This window comes from Geotrypetes seraphini, chromosome 8 (assembly GCF_902459505.1).
Source record: "Geotrypetes seraphini chromosome 8, aGeoSer1.1, whole genome shotgun sequence".
NCBI classification, from domain to species: Eukaryota; Metazoa; Chordata; class Amphibia; order Gymnophiona; family Dermophiidae; genus Geotrypetes; species Geotrypetes seraphini.
Window position 1 is genome coordinate 87,200,655 of NC_047091.1, and position 19,364 is coordinate 87,220,018.

General features: G+C 41.3%; 1 protein-coding gene across 7 annotated transcripts in view; it reads left to right on the top strand.

Moving 5' to 3' along the window:
* The window catches only part of LOC117364853 (mucin-12-like), a 132,076-nt gene that overhangs the window by 73,763 nt on the left and 38,949 nt on the right, over nucleotides 1-19,364 (top strand). For 5 of the 7 annotated variants that reach the window (XM_033954552.1, XM_033954555.1, XM_033954556.1 and 2 more), the window contains 4 exons: nucleotides 1,574-1,819; nucleotides 4,950-5,171; nucleotides 5,375-5,402; nucleotides 9,836-10,912. In XM_033954552.1, the coding sequence (XP_033810443.1) occupies nucleotides 1,574-1,819; nucleotides 4,950-5,171; nucleotides 5,375-5,402; nucleotides 9,836-10,912 (1,573 nt within the window). The remainder of the gene's footprint in view (nucleotides 1-1,573; nucleotides 1,820-4,949; nucleotides 5,172-5,374; nucleotides 5,403-9,835; nucleotides 10,913-19,364) is intronic. The other 2 variants (XM_033954554.1, XM_033954557.1) reach the window with 2 other exon arrangements.

Sequence of the window (19,364 nt, forward strand, 5' to 3'; positions counted from 1 at the left end):
GACCTGGGGGCCTCCGCATGAGTGGACTGCTGGGCACGATGGACCACTGGTCTGATCCAGCAGCGACAATTCTTATGTTCTTAACTACATTTCAAGATTTATGAAAAATACCTTAGCTATTGGGGATCTCTCAAGGTCTAATAGCAAGAGAAATCCAGAGTCTGAATTGACTGAGAAGTAAAGAAACGTAGCAGGTGTTTAAATACTTAAAAGGTATTAGTATGTAAACTAATCTTTTTCAGGGACGGGGAGGAGGAGGAAGCAGTAGAACTAGAGGTCATACACTGAGGTTGCAGGGTGGTAGACTTAAGAGCAACATCAGGAAATACTGTACTTGTTCACAGAGAGGGTGGTGGCTGCCTGGAAATGCCTTCCCAGGAATGATGGAATTCAAGAATATGTGGGGCAATTAAAACAAATTTAAATGAACTCATGGCTGCAGTAAGCTATGATGGTAGCTCCAAAAGTTGGGAAGAAAGACCAATGCCAAGTAGACTTCCATGGTCTAGGACTTGTAAATGCTGGAGTGGTGTTTGGTAGCAACTCCATTAGTTGGCAAGTAGGACCAGGGCTGGGCAGACTTCCACAGTCTGTGCCCTAAATTTGGCAGGGAGAGAGAGAAATTAACTACTCTAGTGAGTGTCTAATCATAAAAAAAGTGGAACCTGTACAACATGCAAGATACAACTCTGGCCGCCTTGTTGGGCAGGTCCTTTTATCTACTGCTACAGTTGGTGGCAGCGCTTCTAGCTGCTGTTGCTGGCGCTACTATCATGTTTGAGTACTGGCAGGGAAGCCCAATAACGAGATCAATATCAGGAAGAGCTCCTGTGAGAACTGAACATGCTCAGGAAGTTCAGTGTGCTGTCACTGACTGTCATGCTTTTTCACCTCTCAACTAATATGGGCTCTAGATTTTTTAAGCTTTTTAAAGATTTTTTTAAGGGGCCTGGGGATACCTACCAGCTATAGCAATTGTGTGCCTGGTTGCTCAGGGGATCTAAGGTAAGACTGAAAGGGTCCAGGCCTAATTGTGGCTATACCCCTATCCTGTTGTTGGTGTGCAGGCAGTGACTATAAAAAAGGTAAATTGAACTGATGGAATCTGGAACCCACAAAGGAACCCACAAGGAAGTTGTCTTTATCACTATCATCCAGTATGTAGATATATGGAAAATATAGAAAGTGAAAATTGTGCAAAAGTACTGAGCTGTGCAGTCATAGCACATATTTGGTACTGAAAACTTCCTGGTTCTGATGGTGTACCATGGGTCTCAGTGCCTTATGGCCATACACGCTCACACACTTCTAGTTCCCCAGTATTCCCCTTAGACTGGCACTCTGATTCATGGCTCCCTCCCAAACTATCCTCCTTTGGTACACCACAGCTTGCTTCTCTTACTTTAGTACAGACTTTCAATTAAAAGTTAGGGAGAAGAGAGAAAAGATGTCATACAATTACACCCACTTCCTGCCTACTGATTGGTAAAGCTGCACTATCCTGATGTTGTGATACTGACTTTATCTGCAGTTTTCGCTGTTTACTATATGTATTTGATCTGTGACTGTGCAGGTGCAGGTTGTAGCGATTCCTGTTCTGCTGGACAGAGACAGAAGATCAAGCATCGACATGAGGTCTCTCCTGGGTCTGAGTCTGGGTGCTCTGGATTGCCTGTGGGATTTTGTTCCAGAAGTGGCAGAGTTGCACACTGGGTGTACTGTGATGGTTCCCACAGAGCCATACACACACTTGAAGTTCCAGCAGTTGTATCTGTTGGGGGTGTGTGTACACAACAGTGGCTCGGAGTGCTTGAAAAAGGTACGTGAGCAGATTTCTGATGTTCTTGAGGCTCTGGGGTATTTTTGATAAGGGGCATATTGTTCAACCACAAGACATCTCTCTGAGGTTGAGTCTGGAGTCCAGGGTAGAGAATGACATGGGGAAAAAATTTATCACCGTTCCCGCCCCATCCCTGCGAGCTCAGTCTCCGTCTTCGCAAGCTCGGTCCCCGTCCCCACCCTGCAAACTGTCAGATCCCACCTGCACAAGCTTCGAATAGTTATGATTTTATACTGAACTTAAAATAAGTATAAAAAGAGACTATTCTGTACAATTGTCATTTTATAAACACAAATAATACAGAGCAAGGATCAACAAAACCCCTGTCTCCCCTCCCTTTCACAAATATCCCCTTCACTATTGTGAAAACTGAACAAACCAAATTACTACAGAATGCTAAATAGAAAAATCAAGCTAACAGAATACTTCAGTCACACATGGCAGGAATAGTGTTAGGGGAGAGCAACTAGGGCAACTGCCCCCTGGTCAGAGAGAGAGCCCTAAGCCAGCTGGAAGTTAAAGAATCACAGCCTGGGCTTTGCGGTTCCCAGTTATGTCTAATATCATCTCTAGCAGGATACATATTTCAAATCTGAAATATTCTAATCACAAAATATAAAATAATTTTTGTTTCTACCTTTTGTCTGGTAATTTTATTCTTCAAATCACATTGGTCTCAGGCTTTGGTTTTGGGTTCCTTTTGTCTTCATCATGGCATGGCTGGCTCCTGAAATTAAAATAGGCCCAATAGGAGCTGGGGAGTTGATGCCGAGTCTGACATGGACACAATTTTTTTTACCATAGGAGCAAGACTTTCACCGCTTCCAGGAGGTGGTGAAAGATCTTGTCCTCATTCCTGCGGTAAACCAGTTGCAAATGCCCCCATTACTGCAGATTTACTGCGGTGACCACAGTTTACCACGGTAAATGGTCCCCGTGAAATTCTGTAGTCCAGGGGTAAGGGTGAGAATATATGAGAGATGGTGAAGGGAGAGAAAGTTAACCCATACATTACGTTCATCTAATCAAAACTTGCTATCCATCCCCTCTTTAAGATACATTAACACTATGCGCACTAGCATCTTTTCTGTTACGGCCCCTACCATCTGGAATTCAGCACCAAATTATATAAGAGAAATTACATCCCTTGATAAATTTAAAAGTAACTTGAAGGCCTTTATTTTTAAAGACACATTCGGTGTATAATAGTTCTTCTAAGGACGGTAATGGAAATCTGTTCCTTGCCATTTTTTAATCATTTTAGCTTATTTTACATTATTTTAGACTATTTATATTTTGTTCCCCTTCCTTTTGTTTTGGTCCCTCTTCCCCTCTTTCTCTTTATACAAATTGTATTTCTGCCCTTCTCCATCTTGTATCGGTAAGTTAATGTTTGTCAGTCCGTCTCTTTGTAGCATTGTTTGTAATTTGTTTTTAATGTACGCTCTTATTATACTTTGTTTTTATATTATATAAAACCGCTTTGAATTTTAATAAGGCGATATGTCAAATTTTTAAATAAACCTGAAAGTGTGGGAGGTGGGGAAGTTCTTGTCCCCTTGTCTACTTTGCTAATCTTGACATCCTTTCCTTTTAGCCCCTGCAAACACTAGCTAATTATTCAGCATTGGTACCTGAAGAGCTGTCGAGTTCCGACACTGAATAAAGTTAGGACAACTATTTAGTATGGCCTAACTTGCTTGAATAGTTTATCCAGGTACCAAAATCACCCAAATAACATCTTGTTTCACCTTAGCCCCCCTGGACCATCGCAGCACTGCCAAGGTGGCCTAACATGCCATTCCATGGTATTATCTAGATAATCATATCAAAAAACATTGCAAAAGTTAAAATGAACTATAGAAAGTTATTTAATTAAACAAACAGGGACAAGCCTCAGATTATGGAATAAATTTTCCCATTCTGAGATTTCTTCCAAGAGAAAGAAAACTTATTTTCTCTTACTCCTAGTAACGTCACCGGCTTGAACCCATCCTCCCTACCATATTTGAAACATTAATTTTTTTTTAATTCAATATTACTTTATTACTTAATCAATTAGTTTTTTTAATTTATTATTATCTAGATAATGCCACAGAGTCCAACAGAAAGAAAGCCCACAAACGAAGCGCTAACAAAGAAAATAGTGGGACAGGACAAAAGGTTTTCCACCAGAGCCAGCTGGATAAAATCAATGTTTTATTACAGTCCAAGAAAGCATAAAGTAATGTAGCCTTTTGTCCTGTCCCGTTTTCTTTATTATCCAGATCAGCGGTACTTAACCAGTCAGATTTTCAAGATATCCCTAATGAATATGCATGGAGCAGATTTGCATGCCTTTTGCCTCCCATTATATAAAATCTCTCTCATGCGTATTTATGAGGGTTATCCAAAAACCTGACTGGCTGGTGGTCCTCCAGGACAGGGTTGGGAAACACTGATCTAGATAATGCCACTGAATGTCATTGCACTGCTACCTGCATAACTAGCTTTAAATATTGGCCATTTCTCTGAGCTTGAGGTGGTGTGGAGGAGTGGCTTATAGAACAGCAGGCTGAAAACCACTGAAGCCAAGTTCATAGCCCATTGCAGCTCCTAGGCCAGGGGTAGGCAATTCTGGTCCTCGAGAGCCGGAGCCATGTCAGGTTTTCAAGATATCCACAATGAATATGTATGAGATGGATTTGCATGCACTGCCTCCTTGAGATGCAAATCTATCCCATGCAAATTTATTGTGGCTATCCTGAAAACCTGACCGGGCTCTGGCTCTCGAGGACCAGAATTGCCTACCAATGTCCGAGGCCTCTGTTGCTTTTGGTATAAAGTTAGATTGTAAGCTCTGGGGAGAGGGAAATACCTACTACAGTTGATATTATACTACTTTGATATAAGAAATCTAATAAATTGATTTTAAAAAGGCCCAAACATTAAGCTTGTGCTGCCACTACTCAGGGTGTACATTTCTATTGTGGGTCAGCCTGTATGTATAAGGGGATCTCTTATCCCTGATTACCTGTGTTGCACATACTCTGCGATAGTTCAGGGTGGAGAGTGAGCTGTTTTAGATGCAATGCAGTTAAACTTTCTGGCAAAACTCTTTTCCTTGCAGGTTTTTGCAAAAGTGATAAGGAAGTGCTTAGATGAATGTGATAAATCGCTCGTTGGATCCCTTGCTCTACCTATCCTTGGCCAAAGAAGCTGGCCCCTGTCCACTAGTGAAGCCCTGAGGGTGGTGCTGGAGGAGATCTCCTGCTTTGAGGGACAACGGTGGAATAGCATACTGCGGAAAATTCGGCTGCTCTTACATCCAGAGGACCAAGCCCTACCTGCGGTAAGCAGGAAGACAGACAGAAGGAGAGGGATTGGGAAAATCCACTCCTTTTACCATGGCTTCTGCCGTTTCTTGCCAAATACAGTATGTCAACAGGAACACTCATTCTTTACAGACAGTCTCTGATGTCTCTTGGCTTGATGTTATTGCCAACGCTTTTTCAAACTTCATCTACTCAGACAACCCTGTACTTTGTTTTTCAGGTGCAGCGAGAAATAGCAAAATCTCTTGGTAAGAGAAATATATACGCTGCTCAGTTCTTCAGCTAGCTGATTAATCAATGCATTGACTTTTTTATTTAATGACTAGGATTTATTGACTGCCTTTTATAAAGAGATTCACCCAAGGTGGTGAACAACAAGTATAGCCTTAAGAATATAAGAATTGCCGTTGCTGGGTCAGACCAGTGGTCCATCATGCCCAGAAGTCCGCTCACGCGGCGGCCCTCTAGTCAAAGACCAGCGCCCTAACTGAGACTAGCCCTGCCTGCGTACGTTCTGGTTAGCAACATAATAGTGAAATGATCAAACATCAGTATAAATAGAATCAATGAGGTAGGCAAATATGTTTTTTTATGTTTACGTTTTATTAGGATTTTATATACCGCCTATCAAGGTTATCTAAGTGGTTTTACAATCAGGTACTCAAGCATTTTCCCTATCTGTCCCGGTGGGCTCACAATCTATCTAACATACCTGGGGCTATGGAGGATTAAGTGACTTGCCCAGGGTCACAAGGCGCAGCGTGGGATTTGAATCCACAACCCCAGGGTGCTGAGGCTGTAGCTTTGACCACCTCTCCACACACTCCTGCAAACTGGACCTTAGAAACAGGCGTAACATGATACAGTATCAGAACTGTACATATTTAAGAGCACAGTAGAACAATCATATAATGGAAATATGATGTCGGTAGAGTACAAATGATACCATAATGTGAGCAGCATGGAAAGAACATTCAAATTTGTGCTCTGCATTGAATGGTTGTGTCATGGAGTTTTATATTTTATAAACATTATAGTATCATACTCAAATTTAAAACTAAAAATAAGTAGCTTGCAGGAAATGGTAACCTTAACTACATTATTGGCCTCTCTTAATAATCATTAAAAAAATAGAATTAAAAAGGCATTGGATTATTTGACTTGGATTTTGGTATTTGCCAAATCTGGTGCAAATTCATAGGCTCCTTTTATGAAGCCGCGCTAGCGGTTTAATGCGCGTAATAACACGCACTAATTTGTCGGCCGTGCTAGCCGCTACAGCCTCCTTTTGAGCAGGCGATAGTTTTTCAGCTAGCGCGGGGGATAGCGCACGCTAAAAAGGTGCGTGCGATAAAGCCGCTAACGCGGCTTCGTAAAAGGAGCCCCAAGTTTCAAGTTTATTATGGTTTGATATACCGCTTAAGTACCAAAGCAGTTAGCATTATAAAATAATTTTATAAAAACCAAACAAAGATAATTAAAAACAAGGGAAAGGACACACATATGAAAATTTGAAATTTTCAAGACATGGCACTGGAGGGAAAAAGGGGAGGTTTACAATTTACAAAATAAAAAATTGAGAAGGGAATGGGAAGAACACTATGGAGACAGAGAAGACTTAGGTGATCCATTTATCTTAGGTCTAGGCTTACATTACTTCCCATAAGATCCCTTTTGGATCTGAAGCAGTACAGTGAAGTAATCTGCCTGAGGTTTCAGAGCACCAGAGGTGGGATTTGAAATCTGGTTTCCCTAGTTCAGCAGAGCAGGGTCAACAGGTTGAATGGGTGACACAAAAAAAGGATCAGATGGGTCATGGCTAGGTATATTAAAAATATGAGGTGCAATACCACAGCGAAGGAGACAAAAACCAAAAGGCTATAATGGATTAGGTTTATTTGGTGATACAAAGCGACGCAACACGATTCAGGTTTCAGCCAAACGGCTGCATCAGGAGTCAAAAGCATGCAATGTGTGATGTACCAAGCTGATCTAATAGTGATGGTGAGCAGATGTGAATTCAAAATAGTCCCACAGTGAAACCAATTAAACAAAGCGTTGTACGCAAATGTCTCAGAAGCCTATTGAAAAGGTGATCCATCTTTTTAAAGTCGGGGCTTACCTAATCGTGCTCAGTTTTCAAACATTGCTTCATAGTTACCTATTAGAGTGGTTATTTTAAGGGGGAGATGTGTGGCCATGGCTTGTACTGTTAGCAAGGTGGCATAATGCTTGGGAGTGGCATTGTCTCTATTAAACAATGGTGGATCATGGGTAATACGTACGTATGTCGCATAATCTATGGTTCATGGGTCGCTTATTGGACCCGTTGCTTACTTTGGTTCTCTGCTTATTCTCCAGCCATCAGCTTATGCCTCCATTCAAAGAGGGGAGGGGAACACTAATCCCACATTCTGAACTGACTTGGGTTGGGAAGGAATGTTTTCTTTTTCACTGCTGGAGAATTGGTTAAAATTGTACAGGCTTATATTTTCCACCTGCCTTTTGGATTAGCATCGGGCAACCAAGAGAAGGCTGGATCCACGGAACAATTGGTTATCTTTGAGAATAAACCAACTTGGGCCAATATTCAAAGTGATTAATATGTGCAGCAGAGGCTCCTGCTTGCTTAAATTGCTCAGGGCTGCGCGACTGCCAATATTTAGTGACGTTTAACTGGGTAGTGCCACTGAATATCGGCTCCAACCAGCCATCAAAATAAGGGCAGGTCAAGGGCATTATAGGGGGTGGTATTAGGGAGCAGCCAGCAGTTTTATACAGGTGCCAGCAATATTCAGTGCTGGCATCCGCATAGGCCAATCCCAAAGCTGGAGATTTGCTGGAGACTGAAGGCCCCAGTCATGTCTAAAATCAGTTCTGGCATTCCAAAAAACTGACAATCTAATCAATAAATAGAAAATACAATTTTTTCTAGTTTTGTCTTACGGGCATTTTATTTTTCTTATGGTGCTGGTCCCAGTCTCTAGTTTCTGCTTGGCTCTGTTTTCTCTTAACTATCTTGCTAGAGTTTTCTTGTCCATTTGGTAATTCTTTTCTTTCTATGTCCATTACACATCTTCCCTCTGCATCCCTTATTTGTCCTATCCAGCAACTCTCCTCTATGTCCTTTTCTCTAACCTCCTTCCATGTTCCTCATCTGCCTTCTCCATGTCCCTCCTCCTTTCAAGCCCAAAATCTTTTCTCTATATCTCTGTCCTGTCCTTGTCTAGTATATCCCCCTCTTTCCTCCCTTCCTATGACATCCTACTCCAGGGCCAACATGTCTTCCTCTTTCTTCATTGCCCACCCTTGCAGTTCAGCTTCTTTCTCTCTCTTCCTCTGTTGGTCCAGCATCTCTCACTTGGTATCTGTCTTTTTCCTCCACTCACCAGACCTATGGTGAGGGAAGTGGGATTTATTCTCCTCTACAATCTGGCCTCTAATTCTCTTCCCTCCACTCCCCAACCCAGAGTCCGGCATATCTCCCCCTTTCTTTCCCCTCATGTCTGATCTGGTCCAGTCTGGTATCTCCCTGGGTCTTGTACATCTCCCTCCTTCCCCCACCCTAAAATGGGTATAGCATCTCTTCCTCTCTCCTTTCCCCAATCCTGTGGGTTTGGAAGCTCTCCCTCTTTCCTTCCTTCACCCCTGGTCTGGTATCTGTTTCCTCCTCCTCATCCTTGTAAACTAGTGGACCATGGGCAGTGCTAAAAATGTGCTGCTGCTTCTGGCGACCCCAATCCTCTGTGCTTGGTCCTGCGCACAGGAATTTGCATTAAGAAAGGTGGGACCAAGCAGAAAGAAGGATCGTGGCAGCTAGAAGCAGCAGCGTGTCTTTAGTGCTGCCTACAACTCATTGGTTTATGAGGACCAGGGGGAGGGAAGGGAGGAGGAGGGTATGCTGTCTGACCTATTGGAGAGATTCCAGACCATGGGGGCAGGGAGCCTATTAGAGTGGCAAAAAAAAAAAATGGTCAGTTGATGCAGGGAGCCTAATACATGAGATCAGGCCCCTTTAGCATGTGAGCTGGAGAAGGGGCCCGAATGCATGTGACTTGGCATGATTGCAAAATCTGTCCTAAATTCAGGTGTTTAGCTGTGCGGGTGCAGTGCTAAATATCTTTTAAAATGTATCCCAGCCCCTCTAATCTATGTCCTAACCCCCTCCCCCCCCCTCCTCCCATCTGATCTTTCTCCCCCCCCACCCCCGCAAAAAAAACCCCCAAAACCAGCCCTCCTTTCTGATCTTCCTCCCTTGAAACAACAATACACCCTACCCAACCCCCTCACTGTCACCATAGGCCCTCCTCAAGCCTACCTAACATCTCTAGTGGACCAGTGGCGGTCACTGGGAGCAGAAATGAATTTCTCTCTTCTCCTAGCCGTTATCTCATCAAAATGGCTGCCATGTCTTCTATTGGGAAGGGATCGGAGGGGCTAGGAAATATTATTTAAATTATGCAGAATATCACCCAGGGCTCACATAAGATCCTGTGGCCATTGATTTTCTAGTTAACCATGAATATTCAGTATCGGTGCCTGCACATAGCCTGGCACTAAATATCTGGGGCAAATTTAGCTGACCACTGCCAGCTGAAGTTTGAACTGACCATAGCTATGTAGTGATAAAAACAATTCAAGTAGAATAAATTATTTTCTTTTTTTTTTTCACCCATCCTAGAAAATGTGGGCATGTGTGTCATGGAAGACAGTTTATTCGTGGACTACTTCACTGGCTGCATAGATGCTCATAGAGACTTCTGTGACAGGCTAAAACCATTAGGAGCAAGCATTTCAGCAGGTAGGACCAGACAGGCACTGCAGATCATTGCCCTGGTACCTGAAGAATGCTGTAAAGAAAGCTTAAGGAGCTGGACAAATGCTGTCTTAGCAGCTTATGAGATTATAAGGGATAATTATATCGTGTATGAGGAGACAGATGCCTATTTGATAGAACTGCTTTTGAACAACCATGACCAGCTGTTGAATGGACTCAACTCTGTCTGTATTTATGAACAAAAGAGACTTATTGGACATAGGACAGAAGTCCTGAAGCTTCTCAGAACACTCCAGGACTTGGCTTTCAACCAAGAACTGGTGACTAAACAATGGCGGGCAGGAAGTTGGGCAACATCTGTCATAATCCTAGAATTCCTGAGGCGGGAAGGACAATTCCCCAATGTGAGAAGCTACCAGGAGGCTACAGATGCTTTGATCCTTTTGGAAGGACCCAGAGAAATGGTTTTAGCAGTAGAGCAGCGCTTTCATGATTTAGAGAATACCATGAGATGGGAGGATTTGCTGGTGACAGAACTCCAGGCCTCATTTCTCAGGTCCCTGAATGAAGAGGAATTCACCCAAAAAGTTTTCTTTGCCAATAAAATACTAGTGGGGCTCCGGGCCAGGGAGCAGATTAAGCTCTTTGGGATGACAGAGGAAGAGATCAGTCATGCAAAGAGTTATCTAGAAGAAGTGATCTGTGAGGAATACATTGATGTACCCAACTTTGTTCAAATGCATCTGTGTAGCCCCATCTGGCTGAATTTCATGGACACGCTACGGAAAGAACTCAACCAGCAATGGAAGGTTGTTGAGATCCACACTTTTCCAAGCCTTTCTTGCCCCACTCAGATGGTTTTGGTGGGGTTCCATTCAGCTGTCTTTACGGGAAAAGAAGAAATTTCAAAATGCATGAACTGGATACAGGAGCAGGTTGCAGCTCTAATTGAAGCAGAAATGAGACTTTCAGGTAATATGTGTAAGCATTTCTTTTCTCTGATGCCTTTTAGATAATAGAACACTTCCGTAACAAGGTGCCTGTTTTAAACATATTCTATAAAGCAAAGTAAGCACCTACTTTTCTTTTATAGAAACTATAGCAAATAGCAGAAAACACACCTACACAAATATTTAAGGCACAATCACTTACCTCAGCTCTATGGTGTTTAAAATTCACTCATTGGAATTTATATATTTGGCAGCCACTAAAAGGACAATTCTGTAACCTGCTTTTGATATCCACATTTTCATGCAATATGCACATAAATACCATATTGCTTCTAATAAATGCCCTGGCTATTAGAAACAAGTAGATTTTATGAAGTCTAGGGTGGGCTATTAATAGAGGCTGGAAACACACCATTTCTCTCCTCTAACCTGCCCCTTGCAGTAACTGGCATTGCTCTTCACACACCTCCTGTCATGATGACTGAATCTCTCTTAGAAACAAAGAAACATGACAGCAGATAAAAGTCAAATGGCCCATCCAGTCTGCCCATCCACAGCATCCACTATCTCCTCCTCTCCCTAAGAGATCCCATGTGCCTGTCCCATGCTTTCTTTAATTCAGACACAGTCTTTGTCTCCACTATCTTTACTGGGAGACTATTCCATGCATCTACCACCCTTTCTGTAAAAATGTATTTCCTTAGATTACTCCTGAGCACATCACCTCTTTACCTCATGTTACGCCCTCTCACTCTGGAGTCTCCTTTCAATTGAAAGAGACTTGCCTCACACATATCATATCTCCCCTCTTCTGCCTTTCCTCCAAAGTGTACATATTGAGATCTTTAAGTCTGTCCCCATACACCTTATGACATAGATCACCAACCATTTTAGTTGCCTTCCTCTGGACCGACTCCATCCTTATATCTCTTTGAAGGTGCGGTCTTCAGAATTGTACACAATATTCTAAATGAGGTTTCACCAGAATCTTATACAGGGACATCAATACCTCCTTTTTCCTACTAGCCATTCCTCTCCCTATGCACCCAAGTATCCTTCTAGCTTTTGCCATCACCTTTTCAACCTGTTTGGCCACCTTAAGATCATCACATTCTATCATACCCAAGTTCTGCTCCTCTTTCATGCACAAAAGTTCTTCATCCCCTAAACCCCTCGGGTTTTTGCAGCCCAAATACATGACCTTGTGTTTCTTAACATTAAATCTTAGCTGCCAAATTTCAGACCTTTCCTCAAGCTTCACTAGGTCCTTCCTCGTGTTATTTATACCATCAGTCTACTCTATTGCAAATTTTGGTATCATTTGCAAAGAGGCAAATCTTATCTGATGGTCCTTCAGCAATATGACAAATAAAAAACAAAAAAAAGGCCCAAGAACCTACAATGAGGCACACCACTAGTAACATCCTTTTCCTCAGAGAGATCTCCATTGACGTTTACCCTTTATTGCCGTCCACTCAATCAGTTCCTGTCCCAGTCTGTCACTTTGGGGCCCATCCCAAAGATACTATGTTTATTTATTAGATACTATGTTTATTTATTAGTGGAACACTGTCAAAGGCTTTGTTAAATTCTAAATACACCACATCTAGCACACTCCCTCTATCCAATTCTCTGATCACCCAGTCAAAGATTTGTCTAACAAAACCTACCTCTAGTGAATCCATGTTGCCTCACATCCTGTATTCTACTGGATTCCAAAAACATCTCTTCTCTTCTCATGGTTATGGTACCGGGCTAGTGGGAGGCTATGCTCTTTGGGGCACTCAGGACCCCATTCTGGCTCAGCATCATAACTGTGAGAAAAGATAGGAAAAGGTTATCACAGGGAAGGGAGAGTAGAGGACAGTAATTCATTGCTGATTATTACAAATTCTTGGGGGTGGGCTACTATTGAGATGATTGGGAATTTAAATTTGGCTTTTTAGATGAAATTTTCAGGGTTTTTCGATGTTGAAACAGGAGGTGGGCCATTATTAGAAACTGTACAGTATTTACAGTGATAAGTGTAAGGTCACACAGAGCTACAAAGAGATTTTAACCCTGGCATCCCTGGGTCTCCACGCTACTTTTCTGTTCTATCCACTAGACTATTTCTCTACTCCAATCTGCTGAGACAGCTCTTAGCCCAGCACCATACACCAGGGCTCCTTCTGGATCCCTGAATCCTGGGTTCTAAATCTACCGGCTTGCTCTTGCTGTTGCCTGATAACTGGGATCTCTCCTCTCGGAAGCTATGGAGGTAGCATACATACATGCAAAAATTCTGCCTAAGTGCTGTTTAATTTCCATGGTGCTTACTTGCAAGGGGGTTGTACGGAGGGGTACAACATGAGCAGGACATACATAGGCACTTACACATATTACTTACCCATTTAGGTGCCTGCACTTATTCTAGCTCTATGGCTGGCGAAAGTACAGTGCCTACATGTTAGGCACATCAGTACTGGATTACGCTAGTATTTTGTTAGTTCACTTTATAAAATAGCCTTCTCCGGTGTGTCCTCAGGTCATCTAAATTGAGGCATGCAGTAATAGAATTGCCCCCTTAGGGTAGAAATTAGACTCTCCTGATTATACAAGTATGCACCTATCGCTATTCTATAAAACACTTGTGTGTGCAAGTTAAGGCTGCTGACTGGATCCAGATTCACAGAACAGGACTGATCCAGTCCTTGGCTTTTACCCTGTTGCATGCAGTGACTTGTAGTTTTGATTTCTCCATTGCATTTCCTGAGAAAAGCAAGACTACAAGTCCCAGCATGCAATGGGGTAATGAGTAGAGAGGCTGCAACTCCCACTCAACAGAGATTGACCACCAAAGAGACTTGCACAAGTTTAAGTAAATTTCCTTTATTATATTAAGCAGATTAAAATTAAGCAAATTAATCAATTACAAATTATATGCAGCTAATATAGTTGCACAGGAGGGGGGGGGGGGAGAAGCACTCACAAATCTCAGAGCTCACTATCCCCCAATTTTGCATTTCACTGATGTCCTTATATACTTTTTTTCTACCTATCTATGGTGTGTCTTTTATTTACAATCTATCATGCCTGTACTTTGCACCGAATGGTTATTAGCTTAATTGGAACTTTTCAGCCTGCACATTTCTCATATGTTTACATTGCTCATTTCTTATGTCTCTGCAAGGTCTACTTGCTCTCGTGGTTTCTTTATTTCTTTGCTTGAATGGAAACTTTGAATACTCATTGTTTTCCCTTACAATATGACTTGTTTACTTTTTCTCTACACTTGTGGCCGGCTGTCTACAATTAATTTTTCTTTCTTTTGTGCTCCCATACATCTTGTAACACACATTCTAGGGCTTTTAATTTTCCCCCATCACCCCTTGATTATCATCACATCATAATCACTGCCACGTCTTCAGTAAACTCAGGACTGGATCGATCCTGTCCTGCAAATCTGGATCTAGTTGGCTGCCTTAATGTAAGTGTTTTTATAGAATGCTATCATAAGTTGTCAGAAATGCAGCTACATTTAGGCACTAAGGGCTCCTTTTATCAAGGTGCAGTAGGCGGTTAACGCGCAGAATACCGCACATTCAACCGTCTGCTGCGCTAGTCGCTAACGCCTCCATTGACGAGGCGTTAGTTTTTAGGCTTGCCGCGGGGGTTAGCGCATGATGAAATGTCCAACGCGCTAACCCCCATAGCGCGCCTTGATAAAAGGAGCCCTAAATTTACACCAGACCTAAGATAGGCGTGAATGTTAGTGCCAAAGTGCTGTACTTACAGAATATTATAAGTTGTGCATGTAAGTTAGTGTGTAAGTGGGAAACATGCCCATGTGTAGGTCTCTTATACAATTATGCGCTGACTCCAGATCCTTTAAAGGCTCAAATTTCAGAGTTGGACATGGATACAATACAACACAGTATGAGAACCCTCTATTCCACCACTCACCCAGCAGGTTTAATGTGGATACAAAAGATTACAAAAATAAATAAAGGGAACATAATATCTCTGATTACTATTAAGCTTAATCTGATTGATAACAAGTTATAGCAAAATGTAGGTATTTATAATCCTCTCGGGTACAACCTTTTTATGCTTAATTTTAAAAAATATTTTCTAAAATTTTGTTTTCAGAAGTTTCCTAAATCTAATATACGAAGATTCTGTTCTCAGACTAGAGCAGTGGTTCTTAACCTTGTTGGAGGTACTGAACCCCACCAGTTTCATATGCGTGTTCACCGAACCCTTCTTTATTCCCTTAGTTTTGCCGGAGCTAGACTAGAATTACTCAACTTGGCATTGCAAATCATGCAATTAGGACGCTGACTCCCATCACGTTCCATTATACATGTGAATCCATATTGTACATATTCGTCCGACCACTTTCGTATTTTGCTCGACATAGTTAGTAAGGGATTAAATATTAAGCTAGGTATCACACGACGTACCATCACAACACTTACAATTCGACTACTGTGCGCATTAAATCCCCTGCAGCACAGATAGGCCAAGCAATGTTGCGTGATCACCTGCAGCCAATTATGGACAAGCGGGGCGTATCATCACGAATCATAAGCGCTTCGGTCACATTCAATCATCTATCAGTTAAATCACAAATTTTGATCAGGAATTGATTGATGTATATAAGGCGTTAGTTACAGATTGATAGATCAAGAAACCGAGTACACGATCAGTCTTGATCAAAATCACTGAATAACTGATAAGATGATTGAACTTGACCGAAGCGCTATATGAGTCGGAGGTGTGTTTTGACCTCCGCCGAACCCGTGAGACCGACTCACCGAACCCCTGGGGTTCGGTCGAACCCAGATTAAGAACCACTGGACTAGAGGGTAAAGAATTCCAACATTTTACAGCCATATATGGAAAGGAAGCTGTTTAAAAAAAACTTTTGAAACATAATCTTATATATAGAGGGAAATAAAAGTAGATTGTTCTGAGATTGTTGACTCTTCAGCAACCTTAATTCAGGAAGATAGCTTGGAGCCATACCATGAATTATTCTAAAAATCATGGTACACTTCTTAAAAATTTACAACAGGCCCTGACAGGAAGCCAGTGGAGTTTGCAAGGAAAGGAGTACCGTAATTCTTTCTTGACAATTCAAACCATAGATTACTCTGCTGCATTTTATAACAATTTTAGGCAGTTCATGGACAGACTAATTTATTTATTTAAAACTATTTATTACCTGCCTAAAAACCTAGGCAGCTTACAATAAAAGCATTCCATACCATATTATACATTTTTCTTCAGCTAGGATTCAATGCGGTTTACAACAAGATTTAAGAACTGGACATGTACATTGAATGAAGAGTTAGGGGGTAGGCGCCTTCATTGTAGGTCCAAGGAGAAAAGGTGGGTCTTAAGATTCTTTCTCAAGATATAATACTGGCATGGCTGTGCAGGTGGAGAGGGAAACCATTCTATATCTTGAGTCCCTGGTATGTGAACATTGATTCATGCAGCTTCTTTCTATGTATGCCTGAAGTGGGGGAAGGAGGGAGGGAAGGCTAGCTTCTACCACTGATGTGTTCTTGCATTGAAGAAGGAGTGTTTAACTGTGATGCCTGCGTTAAGTCCCATGGAGTTCTCCCCATAGAGGCTTTGTGGACCATGTAGGTTGTCTTGTACTGTAGTTTTCTCTTCACGGGGAGCCAGTGTAATTCCTTCAGGAATGGAGAGACGCTTTGATATTTGCCCGTTTGGAAAATCAATCTAGCTGCTGTGTTTTGGAGCAGTTGTAATCTTTTGTAATCGTATACTGCAATACCTATATATATGGCATTGCAGTAATCCATGTATGGGAGGAGGACTGCCTGTGCGATTGTTCTGAAGTTGGATTGGCTCAGCAATGATCTGATTGCTCTCACTTGCCTGAGCCTGAAGAAAAATTTCCTGACCAATGTGTTTATTTATAATCATCTAAACTAATATATATATAAACAATCTCACAATCCTAACATAGCCTGTAATAATAAAGCATAAGCAGCATCAAGTTCATAAATCTTCTTCTCAATTAAATGCCTAGTTGAAAAATTTGGTTTTTAGCAGTTTCCTAAACCTCAATAACTAATGTAATGTAATGTAATGTAATGTAATTTATTTCTTATATACCGCTATATCCGTTAGGTTCTAAGCAGTTTACAGAAAATATACATTAAGATTAGAAATAAGAAAGGTACTTGAAAAATTCCCTTACTGTCCCGAAGGCTCACAATCTAACTAAAGTACCTGGAGGGTAATAGAGAAGTGAAAAGTAGAGTTAGAGGAAAAATAAAAATAAAATAAACATTTTAACAAGACAGCATTGATCTAAATACTTTGGAAGGTAGAAGAGAGGAGAGAAAGGAATAGAAGCAGAAGGGGGAGCCGTTGAACAGTAGAATTCTGGAGAAATTTAAATGATAGAAATAGAACAAAACTAAGACAAAAGGCAAAACAATAGATAAGATTAAAGATAAATCATAAGCTGGAAAGAAAAATAAAATAAAACTTTGTCTTCAATCCATGGTTTCAGCGTCAGTGATGAAGTGGAGCAAGTAAGTTTAATTAATTGGTACTTAACAGATGGATCCAACTCAAATTACTAGATGCCACCTTGTGGCATATCATAAGGCTCTTCCATCTCACTACTATTATCTCCATGACGACTTTAAATTCAATTGAACTAAAACCTGGGGAATGGCTCCTCTCCTATGCAGATGATATCTTCCTACTAAATCCTGGCAGACTTGAATATCGCAACCATGTCAACCAAGCTATTCCGAGCACTGGACAAGATACCACCTCAAACTAAATACAGAAAAAAAAAACTTAGCTACTATAGTTCAGTCAACATACACACTCCATCCCATTCACCATGAAGCTGGCAAATAGAATCTGCATCAATACTGAAAAATCCTTAAAAGTTTATTTAAATGGTCATAACTACCCAGTCTCAAAATCTATGAAAATACTGGGAGTCATATTAGATTCTCAATTATCTATGGTAGAACCTACGAATCTGGTAGTAAAAAAGTGCTTCTTTGCACTATGGAAATTAAAGACCATCAAAAATTACTTTGACCCTTTATCTTTTAGATTACTAGTACAAGCACTAGTACAAGCACTAGTTTTATCCATATTAGATTACTGTGATATTGTCTATTTGGGAGCCCCAAAGAAAATCTTGAGAAAATTGAGAATAGTACAGAATGCGACAGTTCGATTGATATTTGGGCTGAAGAAAAATTTTCACATTAGTCCTTATTATTGACTGCTGCACTGGCTCCCAATGGAAGCACGAGTGCTATTCAAATTTTCTTGCATCTGTTTGCATCTGGTTTGGGGATTAGGCCCAAATTACCTTTTTTATCTCACTTTGTGTTATACAGCCCAGCGAGAATAACTAGGAATACCAATTTATTTGCTTATCCAAAAATTACTGGTTGCAAATATAAGACTTTTTGGATAGGACTCCTGCATTTCAAGCCAGGAAGCAGCAGTCCTAGTGGGGCAAGTATAATAGTGGAGCTATGTTGTCATATGGTGCATTTTGAAAATTAATTAAGACAGCGTTATTTGATAAATGTATTTCCTAATTGGGGTTATCATTGTTAATCAAAATTTTAAAATGAATATTTTAGGAAACCTGTTGTATTTTAATTAATTGTACTTCGCTGATTGTCCAGCCTTCTTCTGTGTAAACCGCCTAGAAATCGATTGATTATGGCGGTATAGAAGAATAAAGGGCTCCTTATATTAAGCTGCGCTAGCGGGGTTAACGCGCGTGACTTTTCATCACGCGCTAACCCCCGCGTTGGCCTAAAAACTAACACCTGCTTTCAAGAGGAGGTGGTAGCGGCTAGCGCGGCCGGCGGTTTAGCGCGTGGTATCACATGCGTTAAACCGCTAGTGCGTCTTTGTAAAAGGAGCCCAAAGTTATGTTATGTTATTCTAGATAGCTTGCTAACATTTTGAGGATTTTGTAAACAACCTAGCCTGGAATTTGTTTTTTACACTTCAGAAGTTAAGAAGAGTCAGACGCTACTTTTTCCAGAAGCAATACAGAATACTAGAACAAACAGCCATTCTATCCACACTGGACTAATGCCTTACTATCGGGAATCTAAAAAAAACCTGAAAATAATCCAACTGCTACAGAACACTACAGCAAAATCGAAATTTGATCACATACACCACTGCTCAGAGAGTTACACTGGCTTCCGAAAGAAAAGTGGTTTGATTTTAAACTATGCTGCTTAGCTTTTAAGAAACCCAATGAAAACTACTGGGTCAAACTTAAAACTACCGTGTTTCCCCGATGATAAGGCAGGGCCATCAAATAAGACAGCCCCCCCTTTTTAGAAAAAATTGTAAAATAAGGCAACCCCCCCCCGCAAATAAGCCACCCACCGATACCTGCGCTTACCCGAATCGGGTGGTACAGTGGGTGACTCCATGTGGTCCCTCCGTCTACCGCG